The 21252-nt window shown below is 38.6% G+C and overlaps 1 protein-coding gene and 1 long non-coding RNA gene across 4 annotated transcripts in view; one reads left to right on the top strand and one right to left on the bottom strand.

Moving 5' to 3' along the window:
* The window catches only part of HMGA2 (high mobility group AT-hook 2), a 65335-nt gene that overhangs the window by 43545 nt on the left and 538 nt on the right, over positions 1 to 21252 (bottom strand). The window contains exons 2-4 of one of the 3 annotated variants that reach the window (XM_072146627.1): positions 20425 to 20514; positions 6111 to 6161; positions 1172 to 1826 (exon numbers count right to left, since the gene is read on the bottom strand). In XM_072146627.1, coding sequence (XP_072002728.1) covers positions 1713 to 1826; positions 6111 to 6161; positions 20425 to 20514 — 255 coding nt within the window. In that variant the 3' untranslated portion in view covers positions 1172 to 1712. Of the gene's footprint in view, positions 1 to 1171; positions 1827 to 2489; positions 2857 to 6110; positions 6162 to 20424; positions 20515 to 21252 lie in introns of those variants that run through there. The other 2 variants (XM_072146630.1, XM_072146628.1) reach the window with 2 other exon arrangements.
* Positions 17839 to 20556, top strand: LOC140126784 (uncharacterized). The gene is made up of 3 exons (XR_011854895.1): positions 17839 to 17957; positions 18303 to 18454; positions 20469 to 20556. It is a non-coding gene; the product is annotated as an uncharacterized lncRNA (long non-coding RNA).

Genomic DNA, 21252 nt, shown 5'->3' on the forward strand with positions numbered 1-21252 from the left:
TTTTTAATATTTTTATCAAAGTCTCCAGAATTTTGCATGATGACAACCTTTACAGTTGTCTTTTGAACAAATGTTTATACAAAGCCTATAATCATGGGCGTAACTAGGAGAGACAGGGGCCCATATACATTTTTGTATACTCACACATGCAAGTTACAATCACACATTTATACACATTTATGTACACGTGTAGAGCATATACATGCACCTACAGTGGTATATACAAATATACAGCACACACATACACCATACAAGCATATACACATGAAGATACAGCTTACATCACATATATGTTAGTATGCATATTATGCTGTACAATGTGTAGATGTGCACATCCTCCATTATTTAGTGTGTCAGTTTGGATGACTGGGCCCTCTGACACTGCGGGCCCCATAGCAGCTGCTGTGGCCGCTACCACTGTAGTTACATCCCTGCCTATAGGTTTTTCTTATGTAAAGTATGGAATACTAAAGGCACGTTGACTTACACTGTGACTTTTGAATGGGGTTGTAAAAATCCACATAAATGTTACAGAAACCACCAAAATAAGATATATGCCCCTTGTGATGTGTGTTTGGATGATGGAGTCCCCTGACACTGTGGGCCCCGTTGCTCCTGCTATGGCTGCTACCACTGTAGTTATGCCCCTGCCTGTAATTCTGTAGGTTATTCTTATTCACACTTGCACTGTGACTTCTAAATGGGCTTGTAAAAATCCACATGAATGTTACAGTAAGTCCCTCCCTAGGTCACTGTGCAGATATGAAACAAAACTCACAAACAACACAAAAGCAAGGTATTGAGCCTCAGCTGCATATAACTGCGTAAGAACTCAATCACAGCGGTAAACTACTCCTAGACCAAATACAGTCAGCAACATAAAACACAATTCACACTATGAAAAGTCAAACAAAACAGAAAGAAAATCATGTTTTCTTGGGGTCGTAGAGATTGCAAAATCAACCTTAACCCTTAAAGAGGGGGTGTTTCCATGCTATATCCCTGACACAAAGCCACAGCTCTGTACATGTGTCCTCACACAGCTTTACCTCTATATTTATTTTTTGATTATCAGCAGGATTGTGAAAAATGTATTTATATTAAGCTCTGTAAACTCAAAGCAGGTGAAATATTCCTTTTATGCTTGTTTCCAAAAGAAAGGGTCAATGCTGTGACTAATTAGTAGAAAAAACTTCTTTAATTGCACAATTTTTTTTCAATATTAAGGGTGTCCCATTTTAAATTTTGGTCCCCTCTGTTTTCGAATGCGACACACCTGCTTTATAGCATGTGTACACTTCTGATGGGGAAACCACTAGTAATTCTCCTCAGTAAGTAAGGAATGAGCCACAGAATACATGTTCTGGTGGATTTAAGCCATCCTTGAATAACTTGGTCAGCTTTTCATGTGCAGGGAAACACTTGACAGACTGTGGCAACCACATGTGGCGATGCATGAAATACAATACCAAATACAGTAGGAAAACCTAAAGCAAAAGTGACAAGGGGACCTCAAACCTGCTGACTCAAATTCAACTTCATTTACTTGTGGACAGAAAATAAAGCTCCGATATGTACACTTAGTGTCTATAGAATAATGCAATGCGAAAAGCTTGGGAAAGTGCAGCCCTGCTGCTCCATGTCAACATTCCACCCCCTCTGCCTTTCCCAAGGTCTCATGCAAAAAAAAAAACCCTCTGTTTTTGTTCTTATCAGTTCAAATAAGAACAATGAATTCCTCTAACCAACAAGAATGTGACAAGGTGCCAGCAAAGCCAACCAGGAAGGTGATGTTCTGCCCATATGCTGAAGCTCAGATCACAAATCTGGAAAGCAATAACCAAAGTAATATTTAAATTCAATTTAAATCTGCATCTGCTTGAACAATTGGACAATATATGAATATTATTATTTGTTAGGGGGGGGTCGGTAACACAACAATTACTAGGGGCATTTTAAATCTATCAGCTGGATCACCGTGTTGGACCAAATTATTTATAAACAGGATCTGTCAGATGCCATTTATGTTCATCATAAAAAGGCTCCACTCTTTTTATTCTTCTGCTACTAAAACAGAGCAAAACATTGGAAACAGCCATGTATATTTTAGCAAAGTGTAAGATGAAGAAAGAAGAACTGTAACGTCACAAATCTGTTAAGGAAGTATGGACAGGGCTTAGAGGATGAACTGTCACTATACAAACTACACATTTTTACAGATCTATACAATTACATATTCTCCATATATTGCAATACAGTAGGAATAATCAGACTCCCTCGGGTAAAGTACCTCAGGGCATCTAAAAAATAGTAAAAGAAAAAAAAAAAAAAAAAAACAGGAAAAAACCTAAAAGTTCAAATCACCCCATTCCCTAGAAATGATATAAAATAAACATAGGAAGTCATAAACATGTTAGCTGCACCCCAATAGAGCAATCATAATATTAAAATGGTAATTCCCGGCATTATTCCCGTAGCTGAAAATAGCACACAAATGTCCAATATACCACTTTTTGCTGTTTTATTTAGATTTTTGAATGTGGGGAGTAAAAATTAAAATGCAAAAACAAAATAGGGCCAAGTTCTGAGGGGGTTAACTAGAACTTAGAATATTTTACTATTCTGTCACTGACTGAAAGTTATATATTTATTCTTACTTCACAATAGTTTAATGGCAGTTCAAATAACTGAATTTTAGGTGACCTGACCTTACTTTAGATCCTTCAAACAGACAACAGGAATGCTTTGAAGCTTTAATGATAAAACATAGTTTTTGTACAAAGATTTTTATCTAAAAGGTGCAGACTATACGAAGCTCCAGTAAAATAAGATTTCAGTCTTTTTCTAACATTCACCCTACAAAAAATACAAAAATTTTCATCACTGTTATGGTGTGCAAAACCTCAAAAAGGATTACATTATGGTAAATATATATATTATTTAAAGAACCTTTTTTGATGGAGATACTAAGTATGTGATGAAAGCTATACTGGAATGCCAAGGAGGACAGGAAAAGGGGGCAAAAAAATAAAAATATGGCTATGGCTCCATTGCATGGCCTTTTATGCCAACAGCTAATTAGGACACCCTTTAGGATTCTGGGATGAATTATCTACAACCTGACTCCTGATGGTAGAAGTCTGTATAAATCTATGATTTTTGTTTAACCACATTGCAAAAACACCAAAAGGAAATGTGAACACCCAAACAGTACCAATACAAAAAGTTCTGCAAAAACCAAATCTAAAACACAGCTCTTTAGGTGGAGAAAAGAAACCTAAGCTGCTAAATAAAATAGCATTATGGTAATTTAGTTAGCCTGAAAAATATATATTAACCGGTTAAGGACCGGGCCCTTTCCCGTTTTTTCATTTCCATTTTTCACTCCCCACCTTCAAAAATCTATAACTTTTTTATTTTTACACGTAAAAAGCTATGTGACGGCTCGTTTTTTGCGTAACAAATTGCACTTCATAGTGATGGTATTAAATATTCCATGCCATGTACTGGGAAGCGGGAAAAAAATTCCAAATGCAGTGAAAATGGTGAAAAAACGCATTTTTGTCGTATTCTTGTGGGCTTGGATATTACGGCTTTCACTTCACGCCACAAATGACGCATCTAATTTATTCTTTGGGTCAGTACGATTACAGGGATACCAAATTTGTATAGGTTTTATAATGTTTTCATACATTTACAAAAATTAAAACCTCATGAACAAAAATTTTTTTTTTATTTTGCCGTCTTCTTGTGCTTATAACTTTTTCATACTTTGGTGTATGGAGTTGAGGGTGGTGTCATCTTTTGCAACTTTTGATGATGTTTTCAATGATATTATTTTTAGGACTGTACGACCTTTTGATCACTTTTTATAGAATTTTAATTTTTTTTTTAAATGGCAAAAAAGTGGCAGTTTTGACTTTGGACGCGATTTTCCGTTAGGGGGTTAAACGCAGTGAAAAACCATTATTATATTTTGATAGATAAGGCATTTTCGGATGCGGCGATACCTAATGTGTTTATGATTTTTACTGTTTATTTATATTTATATCAGTTCTAGGGAAAGGGGGGTGATTTGAATTTTTAGGTTTTTTATTATAATTTTTTTTTGTAACTTTTTTTTAATTTTTACAATTTTTCAGACTCCCTAGGGTACTTTAACCCTAGGGTGTCTGATTGATCCTATCATATACTGCCATACTACAGTATGGCAGTATATGGGGATTTTACTCCTCATACATTACAATGTGCTGATAGCACATTGTAATGAATGGGTTAACCCGAAGTAGCTTTGGGTCTTCGTGAGACCCGAAGCTACCATGGCAACGGATCGTCACTCCCCGATGACGTCACGGGGAGCGGCGATCCTCGGAAAAATGGCGGCGCCCATGCACCGCCATCTGTTTGAAGCCGCCGGCAGCTTTGCCGGCGGCGTTCTGCAAGAAAACACCCGCGATCGGTGCCGGCACCGATCGCGGGTGTTAGCGGTAAGCCTTTGCTGCAATATGCAGCAGAGACTTACCGGCTATGGAGAGGGCTCGGCCCGCGAGCCCTCTCCATGCATCGGAACGCGACTGCCGCCGTGAATACACGGCGGGCGGTCGCGAACCGGTTAAGAACATAGCATTTACAGTACAGACCAAAAGTTTGAACACACCTTCTCATTCAAAGAGTTTTCTGCCTATACAAATTGTAGATTCACACTGAAGGCATCAAAACTATGAATTAACACATGTGGAATTATATACAGAACAAAAAAGTGTAAAACAACTGAAAATATTGTTAAGTATATAATTCCACATGTGTAAATTCATAGTTTTGATACCTTCAGTGTGAATCTACAATTTATATAGTCATGAAAATACAAAAAAATTTTTGAATGAGAAGGTGCGTCCAAAAGTTTGGTCTGTAATCTACATCTCTTAGGGTATTTGCAGATATTGCAGAATGGCTGTGGGATGTACCTCAGTGGTAATCTTTCTAGCATCAGAAACTGTAATCGGATGGTTCCTGATGCTTGAAATTGTGTAACTTTTTTGTGATCTTCCTCAAAAATCAACAGTGGCAAGGCAAATCCTTTGCAGATACAATGCTACTATGTTTTGCTATGGCAAATCTGTACATAACATTAAAGATGAACCTTAAGAGGACCTGTCAGGGTGATTTGGGACACTAAACCAACCACAGGTCCTTATGGACCAGTGGTTTAGGGCCACAAATCGGCCTTTACAAAGTCCCTATGTGCTATCTAAGAAAATAAAAAACTTTTACACTTGTTTGGTTTGGGTGCTCCCTGCACCTGCGCAGTCACACAGTTGGTGTACTACACCCAGGCAGGGACAGCGCCAGCATTGGGCATACCCAGTCAAGTGCAGGCGCCCAGGGCTGCTGGGGGGGGGGGGGGGGTCCACATAAGGCTGTACATAAGGAATCCATGGTGTTGATGGTGCTGTATATAATTAATTCATAGGGTGTGAGGGGGGCTTTATATAAAATACCCATGTGGGGGCTGTTTATAAAATAATCATTAAGGTGGCTGTCTGTTAAACAAGGGAAAATTTTAGCGAACAGAAGACCGCTTTAGTTTCTGAATTTTTAGTGTTGCCATGCGAGCTCTGTCGCCCTGGGGCCTACCGAAGCTCTCTACTGAAACCTGGATTCTACCCTGCACCCAGGCTTCATTGCACATGCACCTTGGACAAATCTCTAGAGAAGTATAAGTTTGTACAAGTTTCTTTTTTATAGCAGGCTCAAAGAGACTAGCTAAAGGGCGATTTGAGACACATAAGGACCTTTGGGTGCTTTAGTGTCCCAATTTCCCCTGACAGGTCCTCTTTAAAGGACCATTTAAGTAGCCAAATTGCAATAAATAACATTGTAAAATATACTTTACTAATAATTATCCTCATAAAATAAGGAAGCTAATTTATAGCTTAATTCACACATTTCAGTTTTGGGGCAGTTTCTCTTTTTCCAAGATGCTGAAATTTAAGACTTAAAGAACAATTAAGCAAAATGAAAACCAACATATTTATTTAAAAACCTGTTGGCCGACGCTCATTTTCCCCAAAATATTAATTAAGAAGCACAGTAAACCATTTAATTCTTACCCATTTTCTTGGACGCCCCCTTGGACGTTTCTCACCAGTGCCCTCTTCTTTCTATAAGAAAAAAAAAATATATATATGAATAGATACATCATATTACACTAAAAATCATCAGCACTTTGCAAGTCATATGATCAGAATGTAGAGTTAGAGAAAGTTAGAGGTAGCGAAAGGAATCTTATTCAATAAAGTATTCACATGTTATTGCATCTTATTTGTACATTAGTGATTCTTTAAAAATGGATTTCAAATAGTTTAAATAGACATGAATACAGCATTTATATGTTTTTGGTTCTATTTTAAGTTACATGCAAAATGTAATGCAGGATATGCTGCGGCTTGTAATACCTCTGTCCAATAAAGATTTCAAAAGAACACAATAATTCCTGTTAAAAACCACATCAAGCTATGCAAGAACTTATTCTTGGCAGAAATCTATAGTTTTGGTGTATTTATACTGATGAAACAAATTTATGCATTTCTACTTGCCTCATTTGATTGAGTTATACCGGATATACAGTTTAAGAAAAATACCATACCTTAGGCCACACACAGCAGTATTTGCGTCAATATTTTACATCAGTATTTGTAAGTAGAGACCTGGAGTGGAACTGAGAAAAGTATAATGCGAAGATTTGCACATCTTTTTATGAGCTATAGACCAACTACGAGTTTGGGCTAGCAAATGCCATACAAGTGCCATAATCTCAGTAACCAGGACATTTTATTTTGGACATCAGTTGGTTCATCTTTACGTTCCTTTGTATTAACTAAGATCTTATCAATCTTTCTTAATCATTTGTTAACAAATATCATCTTTCTGTAAGGAGAAATGTGTGCAGCACTTGGAAAAGGACCTGCATGTTGTAAATGTAGTCTGTAAATGTAGTATTTAAATCCAATTTGCATAATTAATTGGAACACAGTGCTGCAGCAGTGAATGGTCTGATCACTTGAATTCTGGAACATATCTATAAATGTAATGTGGCTTGCAAGAAGGTAGTTATATGGAACACTACATAAAGAAATAATTTATTGCACGGAAAACTAACAGCACATGAATTTTTGAAGACAGTTTGCCAAAGAGTTTGTGATAGGAACAGTTCCCAGTGTAAAAGCCCCTAAAGTCATTGACCTCCCTGGGGAATTTTTTACCCCCGTAGAGATCATCAATATGTGCTTTTACAGTAACCAAGGGGCACTACGTTAAGCCACCCTATATCTACAGCAGGTATAAAAAGCTATCTAAAAATAAAATATAAATTATCCCAATGAAAACTACAAAACATCCCACAAAAAAACAAAACACAGAGGGGGTCATTTACTAAGGGCCCGATTTGCGGTTTCCCGACGTGTTACCCGAATATTTCCGATTTGCGCCGATTTTCCCCGAATTGCCCTGGGATTTTGGCGCACGCGATCGGATCTTGGCGCATCGCCGCTGGCATGCACGAGACGGAAATCGGGGGCGTGGCCGAACGCAAACCCGACGGATTCGGAAAAACCGCCGCATTTAAAAAAAAAAAAAAGTTGCGGAGCTTGCACTTACCTTCACTAGGAATAGGCCGGTGAACCTGAGTGCGCTCCAATGCTCTTCAGCGCAGCTGTGCCACCTGGTGGACGTCGGAGGAACTGCCTTAATGAATCCCGGCCGGACCTGAATCCACCGCAGAGAACGCGCCGCTGGATCGAGAATGGACCGGGTAAGTAAATCTGCCCCATAACGTCATAAAGCAAAAAAAAAAAAAAAAAGTTATGGGTCGTCTTAATTCTGATCTTGCCATGGGCATAACTCATAACAATACATCTTTGACTGTTGACACTTCAGTATTAATGTATATATTATGTCCTGGCTTCTTAAAGCCATAGCTCAAGATCTATATATAGAGCGCAAAAGAACTGCTGTATATGAATTTCCCATTTATGAGGTGTCTTTTACTGCTGATATCTCAATTTCGGTAGCACCTTGAACCACGATCCTAGTGCAGAAGAGACACTCTGTGGTTCTTGGTGCCATAGATCCTATTATTTCAGCTTTTGAAGTGTTGTCCTCTTCAACCACTCATTTAAGCAGCATAGACAAGAGGAATGGGACTGAAGGTGAAGCGTGCAGAGAGAAAACATACTCTGTAACTTTGGCTATCCCCAGGGAAAGTTAACACAAGTAGGTTTATTAATTATGTTATTAATACACTTTCCTCATAAAACAGTTTATGATTCTTTAACTCCATTTATTATAAATTGAAGGAGGTTGTGGTGTTCTATCCATAATAAAAGGGGATACATATTATACCCAAGTGGCCTTAGTTATAACATTAGTTAGGCTAAGGAATATACAGATATTGTAAGATTACAAGGTTATTAGGCAGATGCAAAATTATATACATATGCAAAGTGCCAATGCAATATTCTTATAACCATTTAATTAAAAATAGTACCAATGAAAAGGTTAACGTATTAAGATAAAAAGTGTTTTTATGGAAAAAAGAATGCTATGTAAATACCGTAACATGAGAAAAAAAATAAAACCTCAACATTTTTGGGTGGGTCACTTGAATACACTGCAATATAATGCAATCAAAAGCAGATTTATAGGCTATAATTTAGAGTTTATAAAATATGTAAAAAGGGAATCTGTCACCACAACCAGGTTCCAAAAGCCCATAACATGACAATTGTATAGCTGTTTTTGTCACGTTTGTGAATAGTATAGGTTTGCTATAATCATACAGTGTATTTTACCAGGCTCCCTGCCAAGCTCCCAGGCGGAGTCCCAAGGACAGGATCTCTTCCCCAGCCCACATGCTCCAGTCCCTCCCTTTTACATCATTGATGAGCGGCAACTAGGATCCAGCCTATCTGTGACATCAGAGGGAGCATGTGGTCTGTGGAAAAGATCCACAAGCAGATGTATATTTGATTTTGGATTTCTGCCCCCAGGACTCAGCATGGGAGATTGTCAGGGAGCTAAGTAAAATACACTGTATGATTAAAGCGAACCTATACTACTCACTAATGTGACAAAAGCAGCTATGCAATATTAATGTTATGGGCTTTTGGAACATGTGCATGCTGGAAAATGGGGGTTGTGGCAATAGGTTCCCTTTAGGAGAAACAGCTGCATGGAGAAATGGGAGACTGCTATATCCCTCGGCACTTGGCAGAATATTTGGTCCAAGAATGTAAACTTGTATAGTTTACCAAGTAATCATTATAAAATATTAATGTTCTGGTATCATAACACAACACTTTTGCATCATTTCAATAATACAGGTTCCATTAGTTAAAAGTCAATTCAGGTACATCAATTCACTATATGTGAATGCCCATGATACAGACATTGTAGGTTCCCCTAAAAACCATATCATGAACCCATGCCCATACTAAGAGAGGTAGATTTCAGCATTACCACATCCCCGCTAAAACAGTCTGCACAACAGCAGACATTGCTACAGTCAATACTGGGTCATTAACATCAACATTTATTTGTGTCTAAACCCCAGGGAGGAAAGATATCATGATTGATCTTAGAGAAGTAATCATTACTGTTCATCTATATGGGAAATGTTAAAAACCCTGTCATTGTCCAGACCTCAACCTAATAGAAATACTCCTTCCCTCACCTGGACATATAGTATGTTCTTGTGAGCAGTGTTTTAAAGGTAGGAGTGCAAAAGCAGAGCCCTTGTAATCGCTGCAGGAGCCTGGCACATGGTGACGTCCGGTCTGCTGTTGGAGCAACTGTGTACTCACCAATCGGGCCCATTTAACCCCTCAGACGCTGTGGTCAGCAGGGACTGCAGCATCTAAGATGCTCTGACAACTCTCCACTCTGCATCAGCACCCCCTGTGCCACGATCAGAGGGTGCCAATGTGTTGCCATGGCAGTCAAGGGCCTAATGAAGTCCAGTGGCAGAACCTAATACACTGGCTAACAGCCAGAACACACTGCAGTACTATGGTATGGGAGTGTATAAAAGGTGTGATCAGGGAAATCACACTTTTTATTCCCCTCCTCGAACAAAGTAAAAGAGGAAGTTAAAAAAAAGAAACAAATTATTTCCCTTAATTACCTATACTCCATTTTATTATAATAAAAATGAAAACAATTGCATAAATACACTCACCGGCCACTTTATTAGGTACACCTGTCCAACTGCTCGTTAACACTTAATTTCTAATCAGCCAATCACATGGCGGCAACTCAGTGCATTTAGGCATGTAGACATGGTCAAGACAATCTCCTGCAGTTCAAACCGAGCATCAGTATGGGGAAGAAAGGTGATTTGAGTGCCTTTGAACGTGGCAAGGTTGTTGGTGCCAGAAGGGCTGGTCTGAGTATTTCAGAAACCGCTGATCTACTGGGATTTTCACGCATAACCATCTCTAGGGTTTACAGAGAATGGTCCAAAAAAGAAAAAACATCCAGTGAGCGGCAGTTCTGTGGGCGGAAATGCCTTGTTGATGCCAGAGGTCAGAGGAGAATGGGCAGACTGGTTCCAGCTGATAGAAAGGCAACAGTGACTCAAATCGCTACCCGTTACAACCAAGGTAGGCAGAAGAGCATCTCTGAATGCACAGTACATCGAACTTTGAGGCAGATGGGCTACAGCAGCAGAAGACCACACCGGGTGCCACTCCTTTCAGCTAAGAACAGGAAACTGAGGCTACAATTTGCACAAGCTCATCGAAATTGGACAGTAGAAGATTGGAAAAACGTTGCCTGGTCTGATGAGTCTCGATTTCTGCTGCGACATTCGGATGGTAGGGTCAGAATTTAGCGTCAACAACATGAAAGCATGGATCCATCCTGCCTTGTATCAACAGTTCAGGCTGGTGATGGTGGTGTCATGGTGTGGGGAATATTTTCTTGGCACTCTTTGGGCCCCTTGGTACCAATTGAGCATCGTTGCAACGCCACAGCCTACCTGAGTATTGTTGCTGACCATGTCCATCCCTTTATGACCACAATGTACCCAACATCTGATGGCTACTTTCAGCAGGATAATGCGCCATGTCATAAAGCTGGAATCATCTCAGACTGGTTTCTTGAACATGACAATGAGTTCACTGTACTCAAATGGCCTCCACAGTCACCAGATCTCAATCCAATAGAGCAGTGATGGCGAACCTTTTGGAGCCTGAGTGCCCAAACTTCACAATAAATAAGTGGCTTTTGGTTGAAGTTCCAGCACAGCAATTTAAGCAGTAATTTATTTCTCCTTGTTCTTTGACAACTTTCAATCGTTCAGCCTCCTAAAGACACCAACGTAGTTGAAAGTAGGAGGGCAAAGTCGCCTATCTTTGTATTAAAATTCTGTAGGAAGGTTTTTTGAGTCCTGACTGGTGAACTTCATGCTGGGGTGATGGCCTGGGTGCCCACAGAGAGGGCTCCGAGTGCCGCCTCTGGCACCAGTGCCATAGGTTCGCCACCACTGCAATAGAGCATCTTTGGGATGTGGTGGAACGGGAGATTCGCATCATGGATGTGCAGCCGACAAATCTGCGGCAACTGTGTGATGCCATCATGTCAATATGGACCAAAATCCACCTTGTTGAATCTATGCCACGAAGAATTGAGGCAGTTCTGAAGCCAAAAGGGGGTCCAAACCGTTACTAGCATGGTGTACCTAATAAAGTGGCCGGTGAGTGTATATATGTATAATATATATGTATAATATATATATATACACACACACACACACCGAACAGATCTATGTAATCTATTATTTAACACTGTTAGTGAGTGCCGAAAAACCTACAAGAAATTGCATTAAAATGGTGTATTTGTCACATAGTTTAAAAAAAAAAAAAACCTGATCAAAAAGTCGCACAAATGCTACCAAGGAAAATTACAGCTCATGACACAAAAAAAGCCATCAATTAGCTCTGTCTGTGGAACAAATTAAAAAGTTCCGACTTTAAGAAAATGGCAATAAAAAATGTAATGATTTTTTTTTTTTATAGAATACCATTTTTCTTGTACAACACAAGCAAAACAAAAACACTTACAGATATATACAAATTAGGCATCTTCCGAATCGTACTAACTTGCCGAATAAAGATAACATGTTACTTTTGACGTACAATAAATGACGCAAATTTTTTAATTAAACACTCCAAAATGTGTGGGTTTTTTTCAGCCTCTCTTTAATGTGTTAATTAACCTCAATAAGTATTGGGCACCCCAAATGGACACCACCAAAAATTGCAACTTGTTTCGCAAAAAAACAAGCCCTCAACCAACAACATACACATAACAATAAAAAAAGTAAATGGCTTTTAAATTAAATGCGAAATGAAAGAAAAAAAATGGCTTTCTCCTTATGGCCAAAAAAATCCTGAAAGGGTTAGAAGAAATGTGTCACCAAAAAGCCAACACTTTTTATTTATGTTAAGTGTCTTTTAATTTACTGATTATATGAAACAATATAATTTATTTTAATATTTCCCACAATTGGCCACTAGAGGGAACTTTAACTTACTCTGTCTATGCACACAGAAGACAGTTCATAGGAGAGCAGTAATGATGACAACCCTCTAATATACTAAAGTACTTAACAGGATCGGTTATGACATTATAATGGGAAGAAACAGAGTCCTGCTCTGGCTGATGCAGTTTCTCATACATATACCTGCTTGCAATGTTACTGTAGTGATGTAGTGTTAATTTACTGCTCTATAGCAAACATATCAAGACAGCATCACTCAGAAGTTCTTTGCCATGTAAAAATCATCTTTGTTCTGTGTCTTGCATTTATTTGTCTGTTTAATCAGTTTTGCTGTTAGGTAACAAGGTCCTATCATAACTCAATGCTGCCAATTTGTGTTTCTTCTCTAAAAGCTTTGGGTAATAAATAATTTGCTAGGTGTCCCAGCCAATTGTTAATTAATCTTCTCTGGATTGTCAATGGCCCTCCTCATGCTTAGGATTTGTCTAAACTTTAGACTCTAAAGGATACAGAATTGAACATATTTCTCAGATGTGCACTGTCACAACATAACAGATTATTTTGGTCTATTGGCTTAACATACAGGTCCTTTCTTAATCTACCTGCATCAAACCAGTGTGACAAAAAACGGCTAAAGCTAGCTCTGAAACAGCAGCTGTGCAACACAAATTGTAATCAGAAATATTTAATGTACTGTAAAACGATCCATATAGTAAATTATTTCATTCACCTTGATTACCCTATAAACAGACTTTCCATTATACAGGTCATCTATGGCAAAAGCTGGATGACAAACCTAGAATATAAGTTAGATGTTCACAAAGTATATTGGATAAAAAGTATATTAGGTGGCATCTCTAGACTATCACCATACTTCTGAAAAGGACATCTGAAACTAAGCTGGTGTATTTCAAATGGCACCCGCATGAGTCACTGCTGTTTTTAACCACTTATTAGTGGAGTAACATTCTTAACCCCTTCCCGCCGCAGTCCTTTTTCGTTTTTGCGTTTTCATTTTTCACTCCCCACCTTCAAAAATCTATAACTTTTTTATTTTTCCATGTACAGAGCTGTGATATAGCTGATTTTCTGCATAAAAATTAGGTTTTATAATGTTTTCACACATTCACAAAAATTAAAACCTCCTGTACAAAAAACATTTTTGGTGATTTTGCCATCTGGTGCTAATAACATTTTTTGTACTTTGGTATACGGAGCTTTGGGAGGTGTTTTTTTTCCAGCTTTTGATGACGTTTGAAATGTTATCATTTTTAGGACTGTAAGACCTTTTGATCACTTTTTATAGAATTTTTTATTTTTTTTTAAATGGCAAAAAAGTGCCATTTTCGACTTTTGGCATGATTTTCTGTTATGGGGTTAAACGCAGTGAAAAACCGTTATTATATTTTGATAGACCGGCATTTTAGGACCCGTTGATACATAATGTGTTTATGATTTTTTACTGTTTATATTTAAATCAGTTCTAGGGAAAGGGGGGCCATTTGAGTTTTTAGGGTTCTTTATTATAATTTTTTTTAACTTTTTTTTTATATTTATTTTTACTATTTTTCAGACTCTCTAGGGTACTTTAACCCTAGGTTGTCTGTACGATCCTATCATATACTGCTATACTACAGTATGGCAGTATATGGGGAATTTACACCTAATTCATTACAATGTGCTGTAATGAATAGGTTAACCCGAAGCAGCCCTCGGGTCTTCGGAAGACCCGAGGCTGTCATGAAGACGGATCGCCGCTCCCCGATGATGTCACAGGGAGCAACGATCCTCGGAAAGATGTCGGCTGTCTCTTGTGTTCTCATAGACACCTGATGTAACAACCTCAAAGAATAGCTGTACATATCAGTAGGTAAATTAGGTTAGTAGTTACCACACAGATAAGTCCATTATATCAGTTGATGGCTTGAGACTGTCGCTGTGATATTTAAATGAAACAGCTGTTCATTAAGGCCATTGGGGATTGTGGTGTTTGTTCTGAAGATCCATTGGCATTCCCTCGGCAGGATCTTCTGATCCCAGTCATTCCAGCCCCTTTGGAGTAGCTTCACCAAATCAATTCCCAGAAAGCTCACAGATTTGGAAAGTGTCACGATGGTTCATAATGTTGCCTACATGTTCACCTATTCTTATCCTCAACTCTCTGAAGGTGTTACCTATATATTCACTGTCGCAAATATACTTGGCCTTATAGATCACTCCCACCATTTTTCAGTTTATACAATGCTGTCTCTCAAAATGGGCCCCTGTCACATTACTTGGGAATTCTTTGCCAGTTGTTAAAAAGGGGCAAGGGACACAACCTTCACACTCATAACAGCCTTAAATCTGTCTATCTAGCCAGGTTTCTGGTTGTCTGGGACATGTGTAGTGCCTGTGCAAAAGGTGGTCAATTATCGATAGTCCTTTCCTAAAGGTAATCTGCAGCCATCAACCTACTAAGTCCTTTAAGTCTGGGTCAAGGAGCAGTAGCTCCCAATACTCTTTCAATATTTCTCTTGCTGCATTTATGCCACATTTATAAGTGGTGATGAAACGAATTGTCTCATCCCTTCAACTCTTGTCTCATTATTAGTTATTAAAGTCCTTCTTTCTCTTTTTTGAGCTTTTTGAAATGCTGTCTTTAGAAGGATACACTCTATTATTAACAGACATCTTAAATCATCTGTTTTTTTGTTTAAACTTTTTTGGCGTGCTGCAGTTCCTACGCATTCTTAAATATTGTCCCTTAGGAATACCTCTTTAAAAGGGAAAGGGATGACTGCACTTTTAACAGGCCATTTGCGGCTGTTGGTTTTCTTCCTAGAAGCCCGCTACTTGATTTAGTTATTAGCACGTCCAGGAAGGGGAGTGGAGTTTAACTAGGGTAGGTAAACCTGAGGTTCAGGTTAATCCTGTTGAATTTTAGAAAGCGGTCTTTATCACCCCTCCACATTACAAAGACGTTGTCTATGTAGCGTAGCCACTTTTCACCAAAAAACAATTTCCTCAAGCCAGCCAAGGAGCAAATATAAATAGGTAGGTGCACATGGAATATCCATTGCTTTAACATCTAACTTATCCTCCAAGTCGGTCATCCAGCTTTTGCCATAGATACCCAGTATATTAGTATGATAAAAAAAAGTCAATTTATAGGGCAATCAAGGCAAGTCCAATAATTTACCCTTTTGAGCGTTTTACAGTATAGTAAACATTTCTGATTACCATGTACAGTTGCTGTCTAGGAACTAGCCAGGAATCAGTAAAGGAAAATAGATACTGGTATATAAAACACTCACGGGTGTAGATCACCAAAAAAAAAACCAATGTATTAAATAAAGGAATAGGGCAAAATGGGAAAAGTGTGAGTGTATCTTTTGTTTAAAACATAATTTTCATTATATTCATGTATATTATATTATATTTTTCATTATAGTGTGTTATTCTTTAATCTCAATGATCACCACTGTAGGTATGTTTTATATAGCACTGGGACTAGTAATAAGGGATGCCCCCATTAAATGATATACACTCACCCCTAAGGCTGCATTCAGACAGCCGTTGGGGGACGTATATACGTTGGAAATAGGTCCCCCACAGGACGTTACGTACATGTCCTATCTTTCCCCGGAATACGGTGCCAATCGCCATACATCACTATTGAGAGGGTCAGGGGTGAGCAGCGCTCACCTCCTCCTCCTCTCCCAAACACCAACATGTTCCTGCCCTGTTACGGTACGGCGGGCACACATTCGTCTGAATTTACCTTTGGCACAATCAACCCTCCCGATTCATTTGGTTAGAGGGAGAATATGACCCCAGAGAAGTAGATGGGAGTAGGTGTGTACATATTATTGACACTTCGATTGCTTCAATGTTTAAATTCCCAAGTTATTATGCAATTGAATGCAACAAAGTTTCTTTCTGCAGTCAAATACGGCCGGCTCATGCACCTCGCATCCCTGCCATCGGGAAGTAAACCCAGGCAGCCGCGCAAGTGTACAGAGAGAGATTCTGTTTACACACATAACGGAGGAGAGACCCGCTTCCCCACTGATCTGCATCCACACACAGCAGCTGCAGTACATTAAGGGAGAATAGATATCTTGGCACCGCTATCCTTTATGATATGTAATAACTGTCCGTAGCCTACAGTGGGATCAAACTAAAAACGTCCCAACACTTGTTTCACTGTGGAGACTCAGCTTCTTCCGAGTCAGGAATGAGTCCGATAGTCACACGTTGACGTACACATCACCTAGGAAATTACTAGGCACACCCCGTAAGAGAGGCAGCACTTCCAGTAAAGCGGTCTGATCATGTGACCAACATGTGATTCAGATCAATGGACAGTGCGACTGAGTCTCTGAGTTAGTGACCATGTGCGCCACAGGTAAGGATGCCATTGTACATCTGTAGGAGTCAATGCTCCTGGATACTATATGGGTGAGACCAATACCTTGATATTATCCCACTAATACACCCAAGTATATAGGGCAAGTATAGAGCACTTTGTAGGGAAAGCACTACTTGAAGGAGCAAATTTATGAGACCTGGGTTATAAACAGGGATGAGCAAGGAAGATCCTGATCCGTTTCCTTCTGCTGGATTTTGACTGGAGAAGTACAGTGTGGGAAAACTATCACATGACAACCAGTCACCCCCAGAGCTCATAAACCGCCCAAAATAAATAAAAAATTGAAAAACCTATTGACTCGAGTATAAGCCGAGGGTGGGAAATGCATTGGTCACAGCCCTCCCAGTATATAGCCTGCCAGCCCCTGTAGTAAATAGCCTGCCATCCCCCTGTAGTGTATAGCCTGCCAACCCCTGCCCCCTATATAATGCCTGTAGGAAAAAACAAAAAGTGTACTCGCCTTCCAATGCCCCACCTCCCCCCCCCATCCCCGGCAGGTCCTCTTCTATCCATCACGGCCCCGGCATTGGCTCTGTGCCCCTGCGCGGTCCGTCGCAGGCACCATGACATCAGCCGCTGATTGATGACGATTATTGCAGGGCAACAAAATAGAATGTCAGCGTGCGGCTGACATCATGATACCTATGACAGATCGGGCGGGGACACAGAGCCGATGCAGGAGCCACGATGTATGGATGAGGACCTGCCGAGGGGGACGTCGGAGGGCAAGTACACTTTTGTTTTGTTTTCTTGACTCGAGTTTAAGCAGAGTTAGGGTTATACTCGGCTTATACTCAAGTACATACGGTATTCCAATTTCTTAGATGTGATAGGCAATTTTGTTTCCTCTGTCTTTTAAGCTGCCACAATGGCAAGATGCAGTTTTAGAATCACTAAATTCTCAACAATCAATCTCTGAGTGGCATTATACTTAAATATTGATGACTGGATTGTAGACTTCTTACCTAGGCTACGTGGATAAAGGTAACATGTTTTGAAGAATATTGCTACAAATAAACAAATGTCCTTTTTGTGTTCTATTATTCAGAGTTTTGGTACAAAGTATTTTAATTTGTTAATATTAATTAAAAGTTAGATTTTTGTTCCTCTCAGCTGTTGTGAGTGGAGTTGGGGTCAGTGCAGTAAATCCAACATAAAAGAGACAATGTTAGAAAGGATTTTTCATACCCTACCCGAGGGTGCTGATGCTTTAGTGCAGTGACATGTTTCCCTTTAAATTATTAGGAAATTGTTTTTGTTGTAAGCTGGATTACCTCTTTTTCTGCTGGATACTAATGGCCTGTTCTACAAATAAGATGTTGGTATCAGATTTTTAGGGCTCAACATCCAGGACACATATAAGCTGTTCTCTGTAACTGATCATTAGAGAATGACACAGAAAACAAAGTGGATTTTAGAAGGAAGGAGGCCATAAATAATACATACAAGAAGATTACCACAGTTACAGTGGCTGGATCTGAGTAAGTGTCCCTGGTTTATCATGCTTAATTTTGATGGTGGATTTCCTTTAATGAGTATTCATAGACTCAATCTAGTATACACAATAATAAACCACATTTAAAGTATATAAGCAGCAACTAAAACTTAACCCTTTCATGATTGCCATAAGGCTATATATGCTGTATATGCACCTGTCCCATGCAATTAGGACCTCTACAGACATCATGACAGTGGTCTATTTTAAATTGCTACATCTCCTGAACAGAGGCACCCAGTAACATTTTTAATGTCAAAATTAAAGAGGAGAATCTCTTCTGTAAAATGACACCTTGGATGTGTATCCAAGTGTTTCAGAACCGGACATGTGTACTGTTTTCAGTTTTAAAAAAGAGATTTTTGCATGCATTTGAATATCTCCAGTTCCTTTTAACCCCTGTAATCCATGAGGTTATATGAAAGGGGTGATTCTGCTTTTTGATATGACACCAGAACTGTGTTTCTAGGTACCAAGGTTCAGAAGTTATAGTCATTTTAAATGTGCCCCTCCCTCCAGCCTGTCAACTACAGGCAGAATGAAGAATGAGCTGAAGGGAGATAGAGCTTATAGTTTCCAGAAGTACATGCACACTTCTGCATCTGTACCTGAATTCAGTGTAGAGTAATGTATTTACGCCATACATATTTTTAACATACATAAAAATGTTCATAGGAAAAAAAATAAATCTTATTTCACATTTTAGTTATATGTTATATATGAGAAAAAAGATTTTATTGAAAAAACTATCCTATTAGGTTAAAGTTTCACATATCATGAAAAAAACAAAGCAAAAATTGTTATGATATGTAAAGCTCCTCCAGAGATATCCAAAATAGAGAATAACAGAACAGAAAAAAAATTGACCCGGACATTATGGCACCAAGGACCGTTGGTTATGAAAGGGTTAAAGAAAGGTAGTTAAAGTGTACCCAAACTTTGCAAACAACTTAGCAAGCAAAAAGTACCATTTATAAACTATACACTTGTAGATAGTTTTTGATACATTTAAAACATCGAAAAACACATTGTGTAAAACCATGAGGAGCATTCTAGATAACAATTTATCTATTTATCTTTGTAAGCTGAGAAACAGGAAAACTTACATGCTGCATGGAGAATCACCCTCTATACATTAAAAAACGTAAACACTGACCTATTTTTTCTAGTACACAAGATTATTTATTATTCTAGCAATAAATATTACATGGTGAAACTTAATAAAAGACCTCCAACAATGTGCAGGAGTCACTCACATTTAACAATTGCTTAAAGTCTAACCATCCATTGCTCCACATTTCATATAAAGACATCATAAAAGCCATGCTTACTTGCAAGGTAAATGATTTACAAAAATCTAAATCTTAAATAATCATACATTTTACAGAACAGTAAAATTAACAGTGGTACAGAAATAATGTACACCAATCACAAAGTCATTCTAACCATCCAATACATTTAAAAGGGTTGGTCTATTAGATACAGAATTATATTTTCCCAGTCAAAAAACAATTGAGCAAGAACAAAAACACAGAAAAGATCAAACGATATTTGCCAAGTGAAACATCTCATTTTGTAACCATTATGTTGTTAAGCAGTGAGAAAGAACACAGCTCAGACTTGCCAACATGACAAGTTGCTAGTTGTTATGAATGATCAGTGGAATGTTTTAGTTTTGCTATTTTTAAGTAACAGTTGTGCAAAAAGACCATATTAGATGTTCAGTTCAAGAACTACATGTTACTAAAAATAAGCAGGCTTTTAATACAATCACATCACTATACACTACTAAGAAACAAGGAACTTTGCTAAGGGCCATTTCACTGTTCAGATTTAAATAGCAGATTCCAGAGTGTGGTGTTAAAGATTGTAGATCATAGCCAGCTTCACAGAAATCCTATACTAGAAGCACAAGTTGTTAGTCACTTCTGTACAAGCCTGAGCTGCTAACCTTACCTTTTGTGCTGATTTTGAAGGACCTTTGTTTTTGCTTCCTTTAGGTCTTCCTCTGGGTCTTTTAGGAGAAGGTTCTCCAGCTGCTGGCTCCTAAATACAGAAATAAACTTGATATAGTGGAAGGAATTTAACATGGGAAATTATTCCACAGTCTCCAAAGACAACTAAACCTTTTCTTACTATGATATACTGGACTATTAAAACCTTAGAGGGAAACATATGTAACTAATGTACAAATCCAATGATTTGCAGGAAAAGAAAACATTTACACACTGAGATAGGTAATAAAAATGTAAGTTGTGCACTTAAGGACTGTAATGCTTCCTAATCAATGACATACAGTGCAAAATATAAACAAAACGTGGGACCTAATAGAAATGTGGCAACTACACAAACAAGTGGTCTCATATAATGGTAAACTACATAAATAGATACATTTAGTGGCTTGCCTTGTTCACACCAGCACATAGATCGCATAATGTGACCTGATTACAACATAATATCAGCCTGATGATGAATACAATGTTATTTTCATGTTTCTTCTGGAGACTTGGTGAAACGTCTGATGTGAAGCTGAAGATCGAGCAATGAGATCTATCAGGGGGCACTAGCAGTGTACAAACCTGCTGGTAACATCACACACTAGCCACAGTGAAGCATGCGGTAGTCTGTACCCTATGAATGAAAGCATGCAGTGTGTACACACACATATACAATGTATATAGACACATCTACATTCCCAGCTAGATATGTGCAGGAGGCAGCACATGGAGTGCTGTTATTGTTTCTAGTAGTGTACAGATTTCACAGTGTGAATGAGGTGCTGGC

The sequence above is a fragment of the Engystomops pustulosus genome, chromosome 4, assembly GCF_040894005.1.
Source record: "Engystomops pustulosus chromosome 4, aEngPut4.maternal, whole genome shotgun sequence".
In the NCBI taxonomy this organism is placed as follows: domain Eukaryota; kingdom Metazoa; phylum Chordata; class Amphibia; order Anura; family Leptodactylidae; genus Engystomops; species Engystomops pustulosus.